This window comes from Talaromyces amestolkiae (assembly GCF_001896365.1).
Source record: "Talaromyces amestolkiae strain CIB chromosome Unknown scaffold2.1, whole genome shotgun sequence".
NCBI classification, from domain to species: domain Eukaryota; kingdom Fungi; phylum Ascomycota; class Eurotiomycetes; order Eurotiales; family Trichocomaceae; genus Talaromyces; species Talaromyces amestolkiae.
This window is the reverse complement of record NW_024468038.1, coordinates 474,105-495,005: the sequence shown is the minus strand read 5'-3', so window position 1 is coordinate 495,005 and position 20,901 is coordinate 474,105. Positions and strand designations below refer to the sequence as shown.

The 20,901-nt window shown below is 47.9% G+C and overlaps 7 protein-coding genes across 7 annotated transcripts; 3 read left to right on the top strand and 4 right to left on the bottom strand.

Annotated features, from left to right (window-relative positions):
- Nucleotides 1-150: 150 nt before the first annotated feature.
- BHQ10_001458 (uncharacterized protein) lies at nucleotides 151-1,805 on the top strand (the record flags this gene model as incomplete). Its single annotated transcript, XM_040873496.1, has 3 exons — nucleotides 151-349; nucleotides 407-589; nucleotides 649-1,805. The coding sequence occupies 3 exons, from the start codon at nucleotides 151-153 to the stop codon at nucleotides 1,803-1,805; spliced, it is 1,539 nt and encodes a 512-aa protein (XP_040729963.1).
- A 168-nt stretch (nucleotides 1,806-1,973) lies between these two features.
- BHQ10_001457 (uncharacterized protein) lies at nucleotides 1,974-2,999 on the bottom strand (the record flags this gene model as incomplete). The annotated part of the gene is made up of 1 exon (XM_040873495.1): nucleotides 1,974-2,999. One exon carries the CDS (start codon nucleotides 2,997-2,999, stop codon nucleotides 1,974-1,976), a length of 1,026 nt encoding a protein of 341 aa, XP_040729962.1.
- A 729-nt stretch (nucleotides 3,000-3,728) lies between these two features.
- Nucleotides 3,729-5,246, top strand: BHQ10_001456 (uncharacterized protein; the record flags this gene model as incomplete). The annotated part of the gene is made up of 1 exon (XM_040873494.1): nucleotides 3,729-5,246. The coding sequence occupies one exon, from the start codon at nucleotides 3,729-3,731 to the stop codon at nucleotides 5,244-5,246; it is 1,518 nt and encodes a 505-aa protein (XP_040729961.1).
- A 3,217-nt stretch (nucleotides 5,247-8,463) lies between these two features.
- BHQ10_001455 (uncharacterized protein) lies at nucleotides 8,464-9,370 on the top strand (the record flags this gene model as incomplete). The annotated part of the gene is made up of 3 exons (XM_040873493.1): nucleotides 8,464-8,630; nucleotides 8,721-8,820; nucleotides 8,873-9,370. The coding sequence occupies 3 exons, from the start codon at nucleotides 8,464-8,466 to the stop codon at nucleotides 9,368-9,370; spliced, it is 765 nt and encodes a 254-aa protein (XP_040729960.1).
- A 328-nt stretch (nucleotides 9,371-9,698) lies between these two features.
- BHQ10_001454 (uncharacterized protein) lies at nucleotides 9,699-12,862 on the bottom strand (the record flags this gene model as incomplete). The annotated part of the gene is made up of 3 exons (XM_040873492.1): nucleotides 9,699-9,799; nucleotides 9,854-12,646; nucleotides 12,727-12,862. The coding sequence occupies 3 exons, from the start codon at nucleotides 12,860-12,862 to the stop codon at nucleotides 9,699-9,701; spliced, it is 3,030 nt and encodes a 1,009-aa protein (XP_040729959.1).
- Nucleotides 12,863-14,021: 1,159 nt separating this feature from the next.
- On the bottom strand, nucleotides 14,022-15,381 carry BHQ10_001453 (uncharacterized protein; the record flags this gene model as incomplete). The annotated part of the gene is made up of 2 exons (XM_040873491.1): nucleotides 14,022-14,838; nucleotides 14,891-15,381. The coding sequence occupies 2 exons, from the start codon at nucleotides 15,379-15,381 to the stop codon at nucleotides 14,022-14,024; spliced, it is 1,308 nt and encodes a 435-aa protein (XP_040729958.1).
- Nucleotides 15,382-17,061: 1,680 nt separating this feature from the next.
- BHQ10_001452 (uncharacterized protein) lies at nucleotides 17,062-19,684 on the bottom strand (the record flags this gene model as incomplete). The annotated part of the gene is made up of 3 exons (XM_040873490.1): nucleotides 17,062-17,551; nucleotides 17,603-18,878; nucleotides 18,940-19,684. The coding sequence occupies 3 exons, from the start codon at nucleotides 19,682-19,684 to the stop codon at nucleotides 17,062-17,064; spliced, it is 2,511 nt and encodes an 836-aa protein (XP_040729957.1).
- Nucleotides 19,685-20,901: the final 1,217 nt, after the last annotated feature.

Sequence of the window (20,901 nt, the reverse complement as noted above, 5' to 3'; positions counted from 1 at the left end):
TCGTCGTAAAGTAATCTTGAGCTTCGATACTTGGCTGCGGGAAAGGCGCTCTTGGCTGAAAGCTTGGCCTTCTCTGAAACCTTACACCTTGTGGTATACTTTGTGCTTATATTTCATATTTTATCTATACTTTATATTGCTACAAACAAAATGGTATTCGACGAACTCCGAGGCCGTCGCCTCTCGTTGATCGTTGGTCTCGTTGGCGCCATGGGCTTCATGCTTCAAGGTTATGATCAAGCCGTTGCCAATGGTTTGCTCACTCTGGATTCGTTCGTGAAGACCTTTCCTGCCATTGATGCTATACATGCAACGGGTGCGGAGAAGAGTCACAAATCTACTATTCAGGGTATGTTGACAGCATTGCCCAGTAATGTCGTATTTCAGAATCTTATCTTGTTACTAGGAACTACTGTCGCAATCTACGAAGTCGGTTGCGCTATTGGAGCACTGTCGTGTGCCTATCTCGGGGACAAATTAGGTCGTCGCCGAACCATTTTCCTAGCCGGGTGTATTGCTAGTGTTGGAATCATCATTCAAGCTTCGCCTTTTACCTTGGCACAGCTTATCGTAGCCCGTGTCATTACAGGTTAGTTCTTTCCCTTGCGGTATCAACCGAGAACAACACGGTACTAATGCCTTTGTCAGGGCTTGGAGTCGGCGGCTTCACTGCCGTCATCCCAATGTACATCTCAGAATCCAGCCGAGCCGAAAATCGTGGACGAATGGTTCTATTAGAAGGTTTCTTCGCTATTGGTGGCATTGCTCTCGCGTCATGGATCGAATTCGGCTTGTACTACGTACAAACAAATGATGTGAGCTGGCGCTTCCCCATCGCCTTTCAACTTATATTCGCTATCATCGTGACTTCCTGTATCTTGTCCCTCCCCGAATCGGCCCGTTGGCTTGTTAGCAAAGACCGAGTGGAAGAAGCAGCCGCAGTCCTGGGCCGTTTAGAGGACACAAACGGCGACTCAGAAGCTGTCGCTATAGGACTAGATACCATCCGACGTTCTCTTCAAGACGAGAATGGCAGCGAAAGATCTCGCAACCCATTCGCTTTCAACGATACCCGGAACTTCCATCGTACTTGTCTTGCCATTGGTGTCAACGTGATCGCTCAAATGTCCGGTATCAATATTATCACCTTCTACTCCGACACCATTTTCGAATCGGACCTTGGCTACTCCGGGACCATTGCGCGTATAATTTCCGGATGCCTGCAAATCTGGCAATTCATCTGTGCCGGAGTCGCAGTGTATCTGATCGACCGCGTTGGACGTCGTCGTCTTTTGCTCTCTGCAGCTCTAGGGATGGCCGTCTCTCAAGCCTGCTTGGCTGGTCTTACATCTGTTATCTCCACCAACAAATCAGCCGCATCTGCATCGCTACTTTTTTACTTCCTCGCATTTACTTTCTTTCCAATCGGTCTCTTCCTCGTACCCTTTATGTATGCCGCTGAAATCTCCCCGTTAAATACGAGAGGAAAAGTAACTGCCATGAGCGCTTCAGCGAATTGGCTGTTCAATTTCCTGATTGCTGAAGTGACACCCACGGGATTCGATAACATTGGTTGGAAATACTATATTATCTATTTCTGCATCAACGCCGCAGGTTTTGTCATCTTCTACCTTTTTTACCCGGAGACAAAGGGTCGTTCGTTGGAGGAGATTGATGAGATCTTTATCCGGTCGAAGAGTCCCTTTGATACAGTGCGGGTTGCAAAGGAGTTGCCATTTCAGCTTGATGTGTTGGCTACTGCTGATGAGAAGAGAGATGATAAGGAGCATATTGAGGAGGTTTAGATTGGCTTAGTCGATTCTTCGTCTGTCTAGTTGTCGTTGTTTACTTTCTTTTTCACTTTACTAGATCATAAGATAGACTCAAATTTACATTTGAATCCTTTAGTCCAACATTAGACTACAAGTCACCCTCTGGATAGAGCCCCGCCAACAATAGCTGCCATCGCCAACTTACAATGAATGCGGACAAGCGTAGCTTCCTCCGTTTAAGGGCAGACCATCCACAGCAAATATCGCATTCGCAAACGTCTCCGGCGCCTGATACGGCACATTCTCAGCAACCCCAGGAAGAACATAATGACACCTTGGTCCCGTAAAATACTTCGCCGTCGCCGTCCCATTCGTCGGCGGAAAAACAACACTGTCCTGAGGATCGAACGTAACCGAACGTACAGAAATAGCCGGCTGTTCATCTAACTGGGCAGCGAGATCCACATATTTCGGATCACCAGGCGCATACAGCAAGCGATTACGATAAAAATTGAGCACAATATCAACATAATCAGGATTCTCAAACGCTGTCGCGGTGAGGTCGAGATATTCCTCAGGAAAGCTCCATCCGATGGAATTCTTCTGCCACAGACTACGTGCCCACGCTTTGGGATTTGATGCGAGACCGGCCGCGCCGCGGGCAGTCAGAAAAACGTAGTAATACCATCGAAGTGCTTCGGAGTCCGGGTCAAGAGGAACCCAGGCGGTGCTTCGGTTCTGGATTAGATAGCTATTTGCGGCGACATGACCGTTGCAGCGTTCCGGCCATAGTGCGGCTGCGACATTGACGGATACTGTGCCCCAGTCGTATCCTGCGAAGATTGCCTTCTCGATATGTATTGCGTCCATTAGGGCGATGATATCTGATCCTAGGGCTGCTTGTTCGGCGCTGCGGGGTGTGTTAGGGTGCAGGAAGGATGTTTCGCCGTAGCCGCGGAGGTAGGGCACAATGACCCGGTATCCTTGTTCCGTCAGAATGGGTACGACAGAGGCAAAAGCGTCGATTGAGTACGGGAATCCATGGACGAGAATGATGGCGGAGCCATTGGATGGTCCGGCCTCGTAGTAGGCAACGTTGAGCAGAGTGGATGTAGTTGCAAATTTTAAAGGTGTAAGGTGCGACGGTGACGCATCATTGGCTGTTGCTATAGCTGGTAGAGCTGAAACAAGCCAAAAAGGCAAAGAGATTAAGGAAAGAAAACGCATCTTCAAAGATTGGCTGTCAGTGAGTAGGCAGTCAGGTCGGGAGAACGGGCAATTTTATAGGAACGACTGGGGTCATCTTCGACAAGATCATTATGCGCATCCTGTCGCAATGCTCACTACGCATTTGAAAAGATGACTTTTTTTTAGATTAAATGAAATGACTCTTACTCAGACGCTGAGCACGTTGCTTCATCTTCATCACATACATAGTTAGTATAGTGTCGGCCCCACCCCGAAATTGAAATTTAGCCCTACTTCGTATTCCCGACTACCTCTATGTCAGTACGTATATCGATTTCAGTCTACGGAGTCATTTTCTGCTTTTCACTTGGGATCTACATGACGTTCAGCTGAAAAAACAAAGGGGCAGTGCAAGAATGCTTAGAGGAGCATTTGCCTTAAAGGTGGAAGGTTCATTAAAATTCGACATATACGAGGTTAGTTTCTTATGGAAATTTCATAAAGCAGATTTCAGCTGCTTCAATCTAGCAGCAGGATCCAAGAAGTGGGAAGAGTAGCAGTTACTCACAGATCTCAAAATTTGCTATCGAAAATGAAGCTGGACTGATCAGAAACTCGGTCTTATCGCATCTGTCTATAAATACTCGTGCTAGTCTCTCCCACCTGTTACTGTAGGAGAACCTTCAACCATCAGAAGCCTCTATTGCTGAAGGACCAAAGATGAAGCCTTTTGTTATCAGCATCTTGATTTCTGCTACCTTAGCAGCTATGCCAATGTCTCATCAAATCGACTGCTCGCACCTTAGTGCTCCGCACGTCCCAGGAGCCACAGTGCTTTCGATCAATGCCACCGAACGATGGAATTATTCAGTACCAGCAACCCCTCCGTTTCTCCTCTCCCCTGTCCAGAACCTTAACATCTGCGACGTGACTGTGTCGCTCACGCATGCTGGCGCCGAGAATCAGGTCACAGTGAAAGTTTGGCTACCACTCCAAGATTGGAATGGAAGGTTTCAAGCAACTGGTGGATCAGGTTATGCTGCTGGCGAATTCGATCTTACACTTGGCCCAACGGTCAAGAACGGATACTCTGCGGTATCCACTGATGCTGGCGTCGGGCTCAATGCTTTAAGTCCCGGTTCATGGGCGCTCAACACAGATGGATCTGTCAACTTTGACGCTTTGATTGACTTTTCGTATCGCTCCGTACACGACATGGCTATTGTGGGCAAAGAGCTCACAAGACAATTCTATGGTACCAAGCCTAAATATTCATACTGGAACGGCTGCTCAACGGGCGGACGACAGGGAATGGCTGCTGCTCAGAGATACCCGGACTTATTTGATGGCATCCTTGCTGGAGCGCCGGCAATCAACTGGGCGAAGTATGTCGTCGCAGAACAATGGCCACAAACTGTCATGCAGCAAGAGCTAACATTCCCTTCGACATGTGAGCTGAAGTTCTTTTCTGACGCTGCAATCAAGGAATGTGACGAGATGGATGGTGTGAAGGATGGCATTATTACTGATCCGGAGAACTGTCTCTATGATCCATTGGAGTCTGTTGGACAAGTAATTGAATGTGAGGGTCAGAAAATCACAATCACCAATTCCACTGCCACGATCGTGAAAAAGACTCTCCAGGGACCCTTGGACCCATATGGACGACCACTCTGGTATGGTCTCAACGCCGGTGCTCCGTTAGACAACCTGGTAAATACAACAACAGAGATCAATGGTACACGGACTGGAAACCCTTTTTTCGTGAATGATCAATGGATCAAATACTTCCTGGCTCGTGACCCTGATTACAACACCGAACAGATCAATTACAATACTTTTCTTGATCTTTTCTGGCAATCCTACACGGAATATGATAGTATCATTGGTACTGATGATGCTGACTTGTCCTCATTCCACCACCATGGTGGTAAATTGCTCATGTGGCAGGGTTTATCCGATCAGCTGATCTTTCCTGGCGGAACGATCGACTACCGTAATCGCGTGGAACGTCTCATGGGAGGAGAGAACAGGACCAATGATTTCTTTAGGTTGTTTCTCGCGCCTGGTGTCGACCATTGTGCTGCGGGAACGACTATTGGGGCAATCCCAAACGACCCCTTCGAGGCATTGGTTGACTGGGTCGAACAGGGAGACGCCCCGAATATGATCCCGGCGACAATAAACGATGGGACTCAAGCGGAGAGGATTATCTGCTCTTATCCTCAGGTTGCGACCTACATAGGTGGAAATGCAGATTGTGCTGCTAGTTACACATGTGCGTAAAGCCTTTGTCAGCTGTATGAAATTGGAGATTTTGATTTGTAAATCTACATTACAATATATAAGAAGAGAAAAGTTTATATGACATCAGAGAGTAGCAACATCAAATAGTATGCTGTCGCTGTTTCATATGCCTCGAAAGACATAAAAGATGCGAAACTCCATCCTGGAAACCTAGAATGCGATCCGCACCAAGAACAACAACAGAAGTTTTTGACCTAGCCAGAAATGATACTCGCTGCACTCGACTTCGTGATGCCAATGCACCCACGTAACAGACCCAGAGGTGCAGTTCGGGTGCCTTGTCCATCCATTGCTCCATATCACTATGCTGAAGTGCGGCGAAGAGTCGGTCGGCAATAGATTCGTTTCCAGGCGAAAGGAATGGGAGATCAGTGAACAAGACTTGGCAATAGATCATCGCGGCGAGACAGCAGCATTCGGATATATAGTCTTGTCTTTGTACGGAGGCAAGCCGTTCTGCTTGTAAGAGGGGTATGAGAAGGTATGTAAGGTCACTGAGTGGCTGGCCCGGAGAGGATTGAGATGATAGAGATGATAAAGGTTGACATGGTGACTCTTCTGTGAAATTTATTGTATCGTCGGTAGAAAGTTTATCCCGCGAGTCATCAATCATATGAAGAATTAAGATGATATCTTTTGATAGCAATCCCTCTTGTGGAGTATATCGCAGAGCATTCGAGAGAAGCGATCTTCTCGGTTGAGCAATATACGGAGGTTGGAGCTCATTGACGAAATCGAGAGTGACATCTTCTTCATTGATGACAGCATTCCAGATGTCGCTTCTACAGACGTGTCATGGTCAGTAACCGTACGACAAGGAATTCAAGACATTGTAGATGTTCTTACAGCATAATTAGGAATGATAGCGCTCCGTCAAACCCCATATCAGCCTTCTGGCCCCGACAACGTATCATTTGCGCAAGTCCAACCTCGTGAAGACGTGCCTCGGAAGTTAACCCATTGAGTCTCTATATTGAGTGAGTTTGCGCTAACAAGGTCTTGAAGAGCAGGGTATGTCGTACAGCAACATGTGCCAGTGCCCAGGTCGCAGCAAGCACTCCGAGAGGCAGATTATTATGCGGTCCTAGAACCGAAATGGTTTCGTGCACGAGTCGAATTGCCTCTGCACGATGAAAATTGGTCACCGGGTTGTCGTGCTCTTCATTGATCAGATCTAGATTCGCAGAAGCAGCGTACATGACTCCATGAAACATGGCTGGGTTACTGAGGTATCCAGTCACCCATGCGGTGCGCAACTTGTATGCAGCACTCTCTGAGCTCAGATTTTTGGTGGCTGGGACCATAGAGTTGAATCCTTTTTTTGCCACTGTTAAAGAAAGCTTCACAAGCGGGGGTTGTAGAAGAGGACTGACTAAAATGTAGTAGCATTGGAAAATACCATCGCTTCGAGACCGGATATGATACTTGATACTGAATCCCACGGTCAAGCTTGGGATCAGGCAACAGCTGATTTTGTTGATCAGTGAAAGCACTCTCGGTGAGTTGGATCGATCGTTCAAGGGACATCAGTTTCTGCTCCAGCGACTCTACCATTCCACGCTCCTCTACTTTCTGACGGTATTGGCATTGCACCTGTCGCCTAATCGAGAAGTCAGCCAATCAAATACTTGATTTACCGGAGCCTATAATTACCTCCTACAGTCAGAACACTCCGGTAGTGTCCTGTCGCATCGTTTCTTTCGATCTCGACAGGAGTGACAAGCTTGGGAGGCGTGAAGCATCGCTCTCAATCCCTGCTCAGTAGTGTAGTCTGCTCAATAATGCCGTGGATGACTATGTATTTGACTGGGTTTTTATAGGACGTGCGGCTGAACGCCATGGCAATGCATGCTGCGCCACGCTAGCGGATTGGATAGGTATAAACCAAGAGTCGGGAGGCTTAATTGATCATCTTTAAGGAATGGTAAAGATCAGAAGTTTATCCAAAATTAATTGATAGGACTGGATCACGGTCATATGATTGTTACGACCTGTCTTGAATCTTCAACTTGTTTGACTGTTTATTGGTTTTATCCCATAAAATACGCAATATTACGGCAGATTACATTTCGGGGGTATACAATACCGGGGAAAATGTATGGAATTCGTGGCACAATTTTTCATCATGTGTAATATATTACCATACAATACAACATTTAACGTTGTTATTTAACAAGCATAGAATAATATAGCAAAGTAAAGATCATGCATGACTTCTCTGCTAGATCTTTGAAGTCACAGCTGAATACTGTAGTGTATCCAGGTTTGTGGTACCTCTAGCAGGCAGCTACGCGTAATCTATATCCCTGTCTCCCGCTAGCTCCTTTGTTCATCCTCGTTTGGCGAGTTCTTCTTGTCTTCTCTACTTGACATCGCCTTTGGCTGAATTGGAAACCTCCGCCCTGGTCATTTGCCTATACTATACGCATATCATGGCTGCAATATATAATTCCGAACATAATACTGATGCAACTGTCAACGCGCATGAAACAACCCCGCTTCTCTCGACTCAGCAGGAAGATAGTCCACAAAGACAGGATGATCACCTCAGAAATGTCAAATCCAACCCAGGGACGTTTCAACAGTCGACACGCGTCCTCACTTTAGTCTGTACACTTTTAATGCTCCTTGACATCGCTGGATTTCTCGGAATGGCACCACAGATGCAAATATTTGAAGATATAATCTGCCAGAACTACTATACTCATCAACCAAGTCAGATAGACACTCTTCCGGTCAACGAGCGCTGCAAGATTGAGCCTGTACAGAGCGAATTGGCCATTATACAGGCATGGAAGGATACATTTGACCATTTACCTGGAATCGTATTTGGTGTTGCCTATGGTCTTCTTGCTGACAGATTTGGTCGCAGACCGATTCTTCTTTGCGGAATTCTAGGTTTGGCGTTGGGTGGGCTGTGGGTGAAAGTAGTCTGCTGGCTCCCTGAGCTTATTCCTCTGAAGATGGTGTACTTGTCCGCGCCTATTCTCATTTTCGGTGGTGGAGCACAGGTTGCTTCATCAATGTTCTATGTAATGCTTGCAGATTCTTATTCTGAAGAAGAAAGGCATGTTCTCATACAAACGTATCTGGAGCGAAAGAGCTAATGATTGGAGACAGAGCCACATCATTTTTCTATTTCTCCGCCGTTGTTCTCACGGCAGAGATCGTAGCGACTCCTATAAGTGGACTCACAATGACCGAAAATCCATGGCTTCCATTTCTGCTCAGTTCAGGCGTGGAGTTTTTAGCGGTCATTATTGCCCTTATCTTTGCTCCTGAAACGCTGCCTTCTACCAAAGCACCGCTTTCATCAATAAACGTGGAGAACGAAGACACTCCGTCAAACAAGGAAGAAATGTCGTTCGTCAGGACCGTCGTAGCCAGGATCTCGAACAGCTTAACTCTCATTAAAGAATCGACTCATTTCCTTTCGACTAACTTGAACGTCAGTCTTCTTCTCCTGGTCTTCTTCGTCGCTACTTTGAGTCGGCAAGCAATGGCGCTTCTATTACAATATGCCACGAAAAAGTATCACTGGTCGTATAGCAAGGTAATACATCCCCTCCTATTAACTCTCAGACAAAGTCTGACGTGTCAACCAGGCCACTATTCTAGTCTCAGTCCGAGGAGCGGTCAATCTTGCAGCCGTCCTCGTCATCCTACCCTTCCTTTCCCGCCTTCTACTCCAGCGAGCGAAACTAGACGCCCCAAGAAAAGATCTCTGGCTCTCGCGCGGCACCGCATTGCTACTCACAATCGGCACGCTACTAATGTTTTCTGCCCCAAGCCCAGCCATCCTGATTATAGGTCTTGTGGCCGTCGCTCTTGGCTCACCACTTCCTCTCACTGCGCGAAGTCTGATTACCTCGCTCGTCCTACCCAACCAGGTCGGTGTTTTGTATACTTCGCTAGCCGTTGTGCAGTCCGTGGGTATATTAATTGCCGGGCCGCTACTTGCCAACACATTTCGCTGGGGCATGAAATTGGGGGATACGTGGTTGGGCCTTCCGTTTCTCGCGGCTTCGGGAATGTTTTTACTGTCTTTTCTGCTTATCAGTAGTGTCAATCTCTCTCGCAGGCCTCGAGTTCACTCAGCCTAGTCGGTCGGTAGTCGCGACGATGAGGAGTCGAGCACTAAGTCAGATATTTAGATAAAAACAGAATGAGAACGCTTCATGCATTGTTCATAGTGAAAAAAGCCATCCCACGCAGATGTGATATGTAGCAACGACAAGGAAGAACAAAAAATATAAAGCGAAAAGAACCTAAAGACCGAACTTATAGTACCTATGAGTTTTAAAATGTTCAAGATATCATAGCCTCCATGGCAAAAGAAAATAACCCGGATACATGAATGAAGACCCCTGCCTTGCTCAAAACGCCCGAATATTCAAAATACAGTTGTGTCAATTAAAGGAGAAAGTAAGGTCAGTTTGTCTCCATGGCTTCGGAATCAGGTTCTTCTCCGTCCACAACACCTAGTAATTTCGCATAGGGCACGGTGACTCGTTGCAAATCTCGATGTTTACCTGTTTGATGCCTTGTTAGTAACTATAATGTTCCCAAGAGATAGTATAACATACCAAGAGCAATAATGACTTCTTTAAGTAGCACATCCCGCGGCCAACCACAAAGCCTATCCAAGCTCTCAGACCAATTCCGCCCATCTTTCTCGGCTTCTGTGAGATTTCGTTGTGCCGCTGCTTCAACAGAGCTACCACCACTTTCGTCATCGTCATAGTCGAAAATACCACCCACGAGAGCTTTCAGAAGTTCTTCCACTTTGCCGCGCAGCCCCTCAGCTCCGATACGTTTCGCGTACATGGACAAATAGAGACGGAATTCCTCTTTGGCCCCCAGAGACAGGGCGGCTGCCATCCGGTTTTCGAGGTGGGCTATGGAAACGCTAGACTCGAAGCTCTCGTACCCTTCTCGAGATAATAAAACTTTGATCAGGCGTTGGAGGAAATAGGCTCGTCCACGGAGGAGAGTTTCAGTGGTGGTATTTCGTTCAAGGAATGGGATAATGCCCGCTGAGATTTTCTTCTTCTTACTCTCTTCACCATTTTGACTGCCCATAGCTTGTAGATTGCTTACAGAGGCGTCTGTTGTGTTCCAGTACTGACTGCCGACAGCCCACCATGGCTCTGAGACACGTTGCCATGTGTACATCGCAGACGAATAGATGTATCCCTCACCATTAGTCAAGCCAACTACGATACGACCTTCGGAGTTGATTCGTGCCCCCGTGATGGCAGGCGCAAGGATGGCCTGGCCGGTTTGAGCATGCGTAGCAGCGTCCAGGACCGGCTGCAGAGATACAGGAGGATGAGGCGATGAAATAGTCTTGACGTTCCACACATAGCACATTCCAACTGCAGTAATGCACAAGAGCCACGGCCCTTTACTCTCAAGAATGACTGCTTGGGCTTCTAGGACCAGCGTGCTAATAAGTCGGCGTCCCGCAGGGGTCCATATGTATATTGATCCATCCTCGCAGGCAACAGACCAGAAACCAGTATTACCGGTTGCCAATAGCACAGACTTGGGGAGAAAGTCTTGCCACAGTGGTTGGTCACCACGACTCAGGCTGATTCGCACCGGTTCACGATCTGTGGAACGACCAGTCAACGTGCCCGGAGGTGGATTGCGGGCTTCAAACACGAGGTCTATCCGTGACTGTTTCGAATCACCAGACGGTTCTGTTGGGTTTCCATTCTTGTCGAGAGCCTGCAATATCTGTGATCTGATTTTGGGTACCGCCAACCTAAGTTGACTGATAGCCATGCAGGGATTCACAACGGCCGGCCGAATGAATTCTGGCGTAGTTTGCTGGCCTGCAGTCGCTGCCTGTGTCGATGCCGGCATGAGTCCTGCAGTTGTATTTGACATTATTGGCGTTGAGCCGTTTTGGCTGATAGAGGCCACTCGTTTCTCCACCTGATTATCCTCATCACCTTCGATTTGTGCTAGTTTGCGCTTGTTACCAAAGAGCAGTGCCGATAGGCCGCCTTTAGGCAGCCCATCAAATGGCTTTGAGAGGTCAATAACTGACTGAGGAGCATCAGCTCCAACCTGGCTCACAGTCGAAGACGCCACGAGTCTGGATTGCGGTAACGATGATTCAGAAACACCAGCGCTTGACACAAGTAAAGGGGCAATTCTCTTTTTCCCATCTTTGGTGTACGTTGGACGCTGTTTTAATCTTTCTAGTTTCGCCTGGTATGGATCAGGTTTTTCTTTTTCTTTTTCCTTTTCCTTTTCCTTTTCCTTTTCCAGCTCTTTTTCCTGCTCGGATACAGTGTTCGGTGCTGTCCCATTCGTTTGAGTCTTTTGTTTCTCAGACGTTCCATTTGTGACCACCGCTGCGGTGGAAGTAATTGTCGTCGTTCCATTACTTGTACCCTCAGCTGCATGCCCATCACCCATTAAAGCGCCCATTCGGCCTTCGACACCTTTTATTTCTCCGGCCTTGCTCTTCTCCTCAAGCAGCAAACCATCAGTGGTCTCGGCTATACCCGCGCCTCTTCGATTCGTCCCAAATTTCGTCAAAGACCTCTCATTCTCCTCCAACGACATGGGATACCCAAGCTCTGCCTGCTCAAATCGAACGGCGAGGATAGTTCCATCCAAGGCGGTTGCGAACAAACATGTCCCATCCGGACTCCACGCTAGATCCGACAGCGATTTCGCAGAAATATCCTGCGCAACCACTATCGGCCGCGGATTACTTGTAATCCAGACACTGAGTGACTTGTCTCCGCCAGCGCAAGCAATAACCGTGACCAAGTTGTGATGCTCACTGCCGGATTTGATGGGATATGCAGAATACAACCTCGGAGAGAACGCGCATACCTCTACAGGCGCCTCGTGTCCGATAAGGTTGATATCACTATCCCACGATCCACGGTTGATAATGGCTACCGAACTCACGGGCCCATTCACGGCATTCGCAGCTGCAATATGCAATCCATCGGGTGACCACGAGCAGCGCCTGAAATATGCCGTCAATGGCGAGCTTTGAAATGGTGTGACGATGTTAGTCTCCAAGACGAAATTGTTAAGTTGGTCATGCGCGGTGGAGTTTGGTGCTGGCGAGTTGAACCGAAAGATTTTGACCGTCCTATCATCACTAGCCGTAGCAAAGTATTTGTTTGCAGGATCAAAGGTAATGCCCTTGACATGACTTTGATGCACCGAAAGCGTTTTCAATTTCTCGAACGTATGGCCCGACCAAACGACAACCTTGGAGTCTAATCCCACTGATACCAGGATAGATGAATCGTACGACCAGCCCAAGTCCTGCACATCGTTGTCATGCCCGATCAATCTCCGAATTGTTCGCCAGTTCTCGACCGGTGGTGCCTCATCCGAGCCTATCCATCGAATCAGTAATCGCGGCCTATATCCAAACAAGCCTCCTCAATGAGCCCCTTCTAAAACCTGCGCAACATACCGAATGTAGTAGCGTGAGACGGCGGATTCGCGTCCAACGAGTAGACACAGACTATCTTATCATCTGCGCCAGATGCCAGATATTTGCCATTGGGCGAGAATCGGACGGTATGTATGGTTCCGGAGTGATTGCTCATTGAAGCAAGCTGTTTCGGTTTGTCGGCATAAGCAGGGTCAGCTGCGTTATAGATAGCTTCGGTCGACCATATTCGTACATATCCATCTGAGGAGAAACGATCAAGTTTGAGCAATTTTTCCAGCGTCATATAATCGCGGATGATATTCTACTAACCTCCTGCAGCCGTTACCAGGCGCTTTCCATCCGGCGAGACGTCGCAACTGTATACTTCGAAATCTTTCCGTTCGCCTGTACACAGATAAAACTATTAGTACCAATTCAAGTATAATGAATCACAAAGTCTTCGATGTAAGGGCACGCTATACCTCCGTGTGTCAGCCATACAGGCTTGATTATATGCATATTGCGCTCAATCAATCACTTGTCAAGACAATTGTACGAAAGCCAAGCTACTGTTTCGGTTGCTTCCTCTCTTTTCAATTAAACGTAAATTGCCCTGCCAACGAAACACTTCAGTAGCGTATTCGAGCGTCACGGATCAAGCATCGCAGCTTCCTTAGCTAGGGTATAGACGAGCTACCATCCAAGCCAGGGGAGGGAGTCGTCCTCGTCTCTGGCCGTCGCGTAATGATCACAGAACGAAAGAAAGCAGTATCGTCTCGATCAGAGAACAGCACAAGGCTGCATCAACAGATGGTAATCGCGATGATATCGAAATGGAAGGAACGAAAGCGCGGCGCGGATCTGGCGATGGTCGAAAAAGTCGCGGTTGCTCCACGTTGAGTTAAGGTAACTAAAGAAAGGCAAGGCAAAAGAGGTTTCGGGAGGCCCAAGCTTTGTCCTGTTTGTATGCGTTTCTGGCCCAAGTTTGGACCGTTGAAGAGCGGTTGTCGGCGGCCAATCAGGAGCTCAGGACGAGAAACCAAGAGCCAGATATCGCGCCTTGCCGTTTCGGGCTAAATTATCTCGATCATTTGACATTTGATCTTTGCTTATATTGTATATTTACAGCTGCTGCTAGACTACTGATCAAAGATAATTGCATATCATAAACATAGGAACATTTTTTCACTATTGTTAGTACAGGATCCCAACTCCCGCAAAATGCTATTCAATGTGCAGTTGAGTGATGGGTAGGTAGATTACATGTGTCGTGGAAACTTGACAAGCAGAGAGTGGTATCGTAAAGTGATTGAAGGAATCTGCTGTCCAGAGAACTATCGCTTCTGCTGAGTAGTCTGGTCGAAACTGTCAAGGACGCTCTCAGCAACCGAGTTGCGCCCGCTTGGTTCAGCAGTCTGCTCGGCCTTCTCGATCCCTGCCTCTGTATCCTTGTTTGTAGAATGCGCGTGACTGGCCTCTTTCGACTCGGGAACTCCCAATGCCTTAGCGGCCAGTGCCCTGGTCTGGCCTTCGGTGACCTTACCGTAGACTGAAAGGGCACTTGCAATCATGCCGCCAATATCTCCGACGTTGCCTGGAACAACCACAGCAGTGCCCTCCTTGGCAAGGTTACCGAATGCCTCAACGTATTTCTCCGCAACGCTCAGACTAACAGCGCTTTGGGCATTCTCCTTCCCATCCCGGATCGCCTTGGCAACGGCATCGATACCCTTCGCAGTAGCCTCCGCGCGCAACATAATAGCTTCGGCCTCACCAGACGCTCTGTTGATTTGCTCGGCACGCAAAGCCTCAGAGGCAAGAATGACAGATTGTTTACGACCCTCAGCGATGTTGATGGCGCTCTGTCGTTGACCCTCAGAGTCGAGAATTTCGGCTCGCTTGGATCGTTCGGCGGTGACTTGACGGTGCATGGCGGCCACGACACCTTCTGGTGCATGAATGTCTCTGATTTCGTAACGGAGACAGACAACGCCCCAATCCTGTGCTGCCTCGTTGATGGCTTGTGTGATGTTGGTGTTCAAAGTAGCCCGCTCTTTGAGGACGTGATCGAGTGTAAGCTGGCCGATTTCGGATCGCATCGTCGTCTGGGCGAGTTGAGAAATCGCATACTCGGCGTCCTCAACACCGTAGCTGAAAAAAAGGCGTTAGTCACAATGAGTACCAAGCAAAGTATCATACACACCTAGCTTTATATGCATCAAAAACCCTCGTGTAGAGAACCCCATCAAGCTCTAGCGTCACATTGTCCGCTGTGATCGCGTTCTGACTGGGTATCTCAATAGCAGATTCCTTCAAGCTCTTAACATATGCAATGCGATCAATAAACGGTATCAGAATCGCCAATCCCGGTTCCAGAATCCGATGGAACTTGCCCATCCGTTCGACAATCCATGCCGTCTGTTGGGGTACGAAGCGAATGACAGTGTTTGCAGGGAGCGTGTTCCGATTCGAGAAGTAGGTTTGAGGAGCAGATGATGATGGAGAGCCGGTTGCGAAGCCGAGAAGGGATGTTTCGGTTGGGGCGAGGGAAGGAGCTGCGTTGCTCAGGTTTCGCCGTGAGAGTGTGAGTGCATTGTATGTGGAATTGACCGCTCCAGCTCGGAGTAGAAGCCGGGTAGAGCCTCGATTCGAGCTCTGGATGAGCCTCGAAGCTGACCTGGAGGTCATCTCCATTGTGAACAGCTAAAAGGATTCGAGCTTGTCTGTTGAAGGTAGTTGGAATGTTGAATGATCAGAATCACTTGACTTGTTCCTCTGCTTACAGAGACAAAGAACACCGAGCCTTGGCGCTGATCTCATCCACGGAATATTATACTCCCGATTCCGTACGATATCGAAGCCACAGTATCACTTACAAGTCACTTCTTTTACCCAGGGATGCTTATCAAGGAGATGAGTCTTGTCTGTTCCTTAATAACTATTACTAATGCAACCGTTTCCGAAATCTTACAAGTCACATGTTGCGTGGATCGGCCAGCGCAGACTGAAGCAGAGAGCAAGGAAATGAGAAGAAGAAAAATATCGAAGGATAAAGAAGAAAACCAGATGCCAAATACAATGATATCCATTTATGCTCGTGCTGAATAACTTTCAAGCCGCCCACCGGCTGTGAAAGAAAATGAGCATCAAGGCACGAGATTGGTATCACTGCTGCAGAATCTGCTCGAAGAMCTCCTCCTGCCACAAATGCAGACATACCCTGATGATTTTAAAAAACTTCCATGATAAAATGGTGGGAAAAGTAGAAAAGGTGCAACAAAAAGAAAGAGAAACAACTCACACAATACTTATGCCATGCAGAAACTTGGAAATCATAGAACAATGGGAAACGAGATGATAAGTAAGAAAGAACAAGTACATCATAAAAGAGAGTGAACGCAAACCAACAGGAAGATCTTAAAGGCAGCAGGATACGCTACCTCCCAAGCAAGAATGATACTCCCATCAGTAGCGTAAACCCGAAATTGGAAAGAAGGCGGGTTCGTAAGATTTTTTTCGCAATATTAAATTCCCTCTGGGGCACTTTTTTTTCCTTCGATGCTCGCTAAGATCCGAGGTAATTAGGAAATAAGAAGAGATATCGAAGCATTGCTGAGAACTGGAACTCTATCGAGATGGAAACTTTTGAGCCCACTGAGCCATGCGATCGTTATGAAATAGCCGAAAACCGGAAAATAGAAATGAAGCATAGCCCGCCGGGAGTCAACACCAGCTTGCGGACATGTAATGATAAACGAAAAGTAATCAAGAAAGAAAGAAGAGCTGAACCCAGCCGCCGAAATATCGTAGTGCTTTCTACCATTTTCGCCTAATCTCTTTCATAGGACATGCTTCTGTTATCAATGAAAGAGACTATAAACTGCGAAAAAAAAAAAAATTGTCGATGAACAGAAGCCTTGTCGTCCGTGATTACATGACACTGAACATCAAAGGGAAACTGCGAGTATGCTTCATTGGCGGTAGAGGTTGACTCCAATATTGTGAAAAGAAATGATAAAGTAAGTTGCGGTATCGGTCGTGTATCGTAGCTCAGAAGGAAATCAAACAGTGTAAACATTCTTATGAGAATCGTAAACGGTGCCATTGAGAAACTTGTTCAATCGAGAACAGTCTTCCATAATCAAGTCAAGAGTGCCGGCACTCGGTTTTGTGTCCATTCATCACCACCAAACGACAGGGGTAAACAGAGAGTATCCAGCTGAAGTTTACTTATTTGACATTCAGATGCCTCCCTATAAAGAACATTAGCGAATCCATCAAAAGCGAAAGCTATGGGAGCCGACCTGCCGTGATTCTCAAGTAACTAGACAAGCACGACAGAGACTGGACTCCCTTGTGTTCGTGCGTTCATTATTAACCTACATTAGGAACCTCATTGTGATCACCAACCGCCACATACGGTGTAAATTCGGGGGCGGCTGAAGATAGCGCGGTTTGTTCATGTTGTCCGCCATTTGGCAACCCATTTGGAGTAGCCTGGTAGCCATTGTTATCAACGCCGTTGGTCATGGGAACAGCGAAATTATTTTGCTCGCTAAAATGCTGAACAGCTGCTGCGGCGTGGTGGCCGTCATTTTGAGCAGAAGCATCACGCTGGTCAACGGGAAGCACCCATTGCTCCCACTTGTCGCGTGGGCGCAGGCGATCTTGTCCATCTTCGCCAATGATGTACTCGGCGTTGCGCAACTGACGACCGCAGTGGCGAAGCATCTCGTATTCTTCAGTGAGATGTCTGATCCTTTTGAAGCCAGCTATGAATGCCAAGCGAACGAAACCCTGCGAATCCATATGCTTGCGAAGATACAAGTCCTTGCAGAGGTTGTCAACGGAGAAGTAATATTCACTGTCTCGAATCAGTAAAATCGATCATCGGATGCGCGGCTTCAATACTTACAGCTGCATTTGAATCAGAGTGAAGACGGTGTATTGCTCCATATAAGGCTGGTATGGGACTGCGCTCATTGGGCCCGGCGCAATAGTTTGATAGCCCTGATACACGGTGTTGATCTCCGGTACAGGGTAAGTAGAATACAAACCAGCAGAATTTGGCATTGAGGGCGAACGCAATGATAGTCGGTGGTTGACATGCTGGGGTTGTGTCCCGTTCTGGAAGTTCTGCTGCTGCGAGCGCTGGCGATCACCGGCATTGAACTGCTTTGGCACGAACTGATGTTGAGACACTTGTGAGTTCTGGAAATGCTGGTTATGAGGGCTGTTGTATGAATGACCGCCTCGTCCACGGTATCCACCGCGACCTCGCTCGGGTCGTGATTCACCACGCTCCTTTTGGTGCTCGCGATCACGCTGGAACTCGCCCTTCTCGCGGTTGTAATCTTTGAATTCACGCTCCCGAGGAACGAAGCCATTCATCTCACGAGGAGTCTCAGACTTTGTTCCATTATCGAATCGTCGCTCATGGTTGGGAACAAAGCGTCCGTTGGCTTGGGCATCTGCAGGAGATGTTCCTGAACGTGGGCTGCGCTCAGATGCCTTGTGGGCGGGAACAAATTCTGGAGCTTTTGCGGAGCGCGGCTCACGGAAAGTCTTCGTAGCAGTGTCCGCAGAAGGATAAGATGTACCATTTATGGCGGCATTGTTTTCCTCTGTGGCCTTTGAACGAGTGTCGACACGTGGGCGTTCAGAGTTTGCCTGAAAGCGTCGCTGTTCCTGTTGCTGTGTGTTACCATCGGCAGCGACAGGCTTTCGGGCCTGAGCAGGCAGGGAGTTCGCGCGAGCAAGACCACCGTCGTTGCGTCCTCGCTCTGGCAAGTTTGCATTTTGTTTGGGCTGTGCCTGATTGGGCTGGGCAGCAGGGGCTGGTCTGGCGTCAACCGGAGTTGCCGTACTGTTCGTAGTGCTATTGGAGCTGTGAGCGCCACGTCCTCCCTCGCGGCCACCACGGGCTGGTCGGCCCCCGCGACGAGCACCTGTTGGAAGTGGAGTGTTGAAAACAGCAGTGGGAACATAATGCACTGGAGTCCATTTCTCCTTGCCACGCGTTGAGGGGCTTTTCTCGACCTTATCGGACTTGTCGCTCTTCTCTTGTGCTTTGCGCTTTTCTTCACCGAGTGCGATCTGCGGGGTGGGCCATGCAGTTGCATCTGCGACTGGTGGGGGTGCGATGTCTGTTGACTCTTCGCGAGGTATGCGGTTTGTAGACTTCTTGGGTCCTAAGAAGCGTAATTTTAGTATGTGATTCATGTATCAGACGAACGATGCAGTCCATCTTACCTTCATCACGAGGCTTGCCATTCTCGACTCGCTTTCGATCTTTGTTAATTGATCCTGATGCATCGGCTTGGGKATCGTTAGCCGCCTTCTTCTTGTTGGCGGGKTTGGCCGAGTCTGGAGCATTTGCTGTAGCTAGCGATGCGGACTTGGAAGCAGTGGGCTTAGTTGCGCCATTCACTGATTTCAGAACTGCAGCACTGGCCTTGGCCTTGGCCTCTTGCGCTTCCTTCCTTTGTTGCCATATGTTGACGGCTGGAGGAGGGGCTGCCTTGAGCTCCTTGACAGGAGGAGTCTTGTCTGATGATTTGCCGGACTCATCCTTCTTTCCTTCTTTTTCCTTTTTCTTATTCGACTTTTCAGCAGGGGCTGATGTCTGTGACTTGTTGTCCCAATGAGAGTCCCCATTTGTGATGGGAGGGATTTCGTCTTCTTTCGCTAACGTCGACGTCGAAGAGGTTCCGAAAGAGGGAGATGATGCACCGGAGACTGCATTCTTGGTTGAGCCAGTAGTAGCAGACTTGGACTCGTGATCCGCAATAGATTCCGCTTTTTCAGATTCTGCAGATACAGAAGTCGAGATCTGTTCCGCAGCCAAACCCTTGATCGCCTCATTATCCTGACCAGTCTGTCCAGACTGTTCTGTAGGCTTGGTGATTGGTTGTGAAGTAGCTGGTGCAGCCAGCCCTTTGGCAGCCTGTGCATAAGAAAAGGTAGGCACCTCTGCCTTTGTGGCTGTGGTCGCCATTGTGATGTGGAATTCCTCCAAGAGCAACAGGATCGCGCACTGGCAGGTAGTGGTGATGAAGTGCTCAGTGATATTTTATGGCCCTAGGGACCCCACCAAGCTACCAGCAGCACCTAGAGTTGGTCGAAATCGGACCTCGCCTTGATGGTGTCTTGTCCGATTGTTTGTTGGATACTTTTGTAAACGTGGCGAGTATCAACTCAACGAAGATATGCGAACGTCGAAAATTTAATATCGATCAAAGGTATGTTCTACCGACAGCTAGTCAAACTACCGTACCGTGTCGGATGGGAGTACTAATGCTCGGGTTGCATCGGCGTTCGGCAGTAGAAATTTAGGCAGACCTGGAATCTAATGCAGGAAGGACGTTTCGTTATTTTCGACCGGCAGCTGAATCGTTCGTTCGTGGCTGAGAAAAAGCGATGGATATGTTAGCGAACAGAGAACTGAATAATTGCGTAAGACGTTGAGTAATGTTTCGTCGAGTGGAAAATGTGATTTGCAAACGAAAGAGGGTGGAAACCAAAACAAGATGGAGGAATGGCACTCGTCGTATAAGCACGATCGAAAGACTGAAAGTTGTTGCTCGCGATAGAATATAATGCCAAAGCTTGACAGTTGAGGTAAGAGTTAGACAATGGTATACCTTTCTTTCTGTTGTTCTCTTCCAAGTCGAGGTGAATGAATCCCCCTTGGATAAAGTCTCGAACAAAAGACGCGGAATTTGACTGGTCAAACAATATCGATGGAATCTCGGACTCCAGAAAAAGTAAAGTGCGTCTCCAGATAATTCCTTTGATCTGCCCTGGATGCAGCACAAATAACGACGGCAACAGAGAGATCTCTACTTTGTCAAGTTGGCCAGAAAGAAGAGAGCTGACTGGTGAAGAAAAGAGGGCGTCGTGTGTTGAGTGTGGGAAGGTCCCAAAGAAACGACGATGAGGGATAAAAAAGATCCAAGCTGGACAATTGAGATCACACAGCTGTTTCAGACGCCTTTTTCTAAGTAAAAAAAAAAAGGATCGTGGCCAGCATACAAAAACAAAAGCCCACACTTAAGAAAGAAATAAGTGCAGAGAAGGGGATGCGAAAGGGAAGACAATGAAGGATTTGGAGAATATGAGAAAAAAAAAAGAATTAAGGACGTGTGGAGAGGAAGGAAGGTTGGAAATGGTTAGAGTGGGTTGCCAAAGTGTGGAATCTCTTGAGGGTAAGAA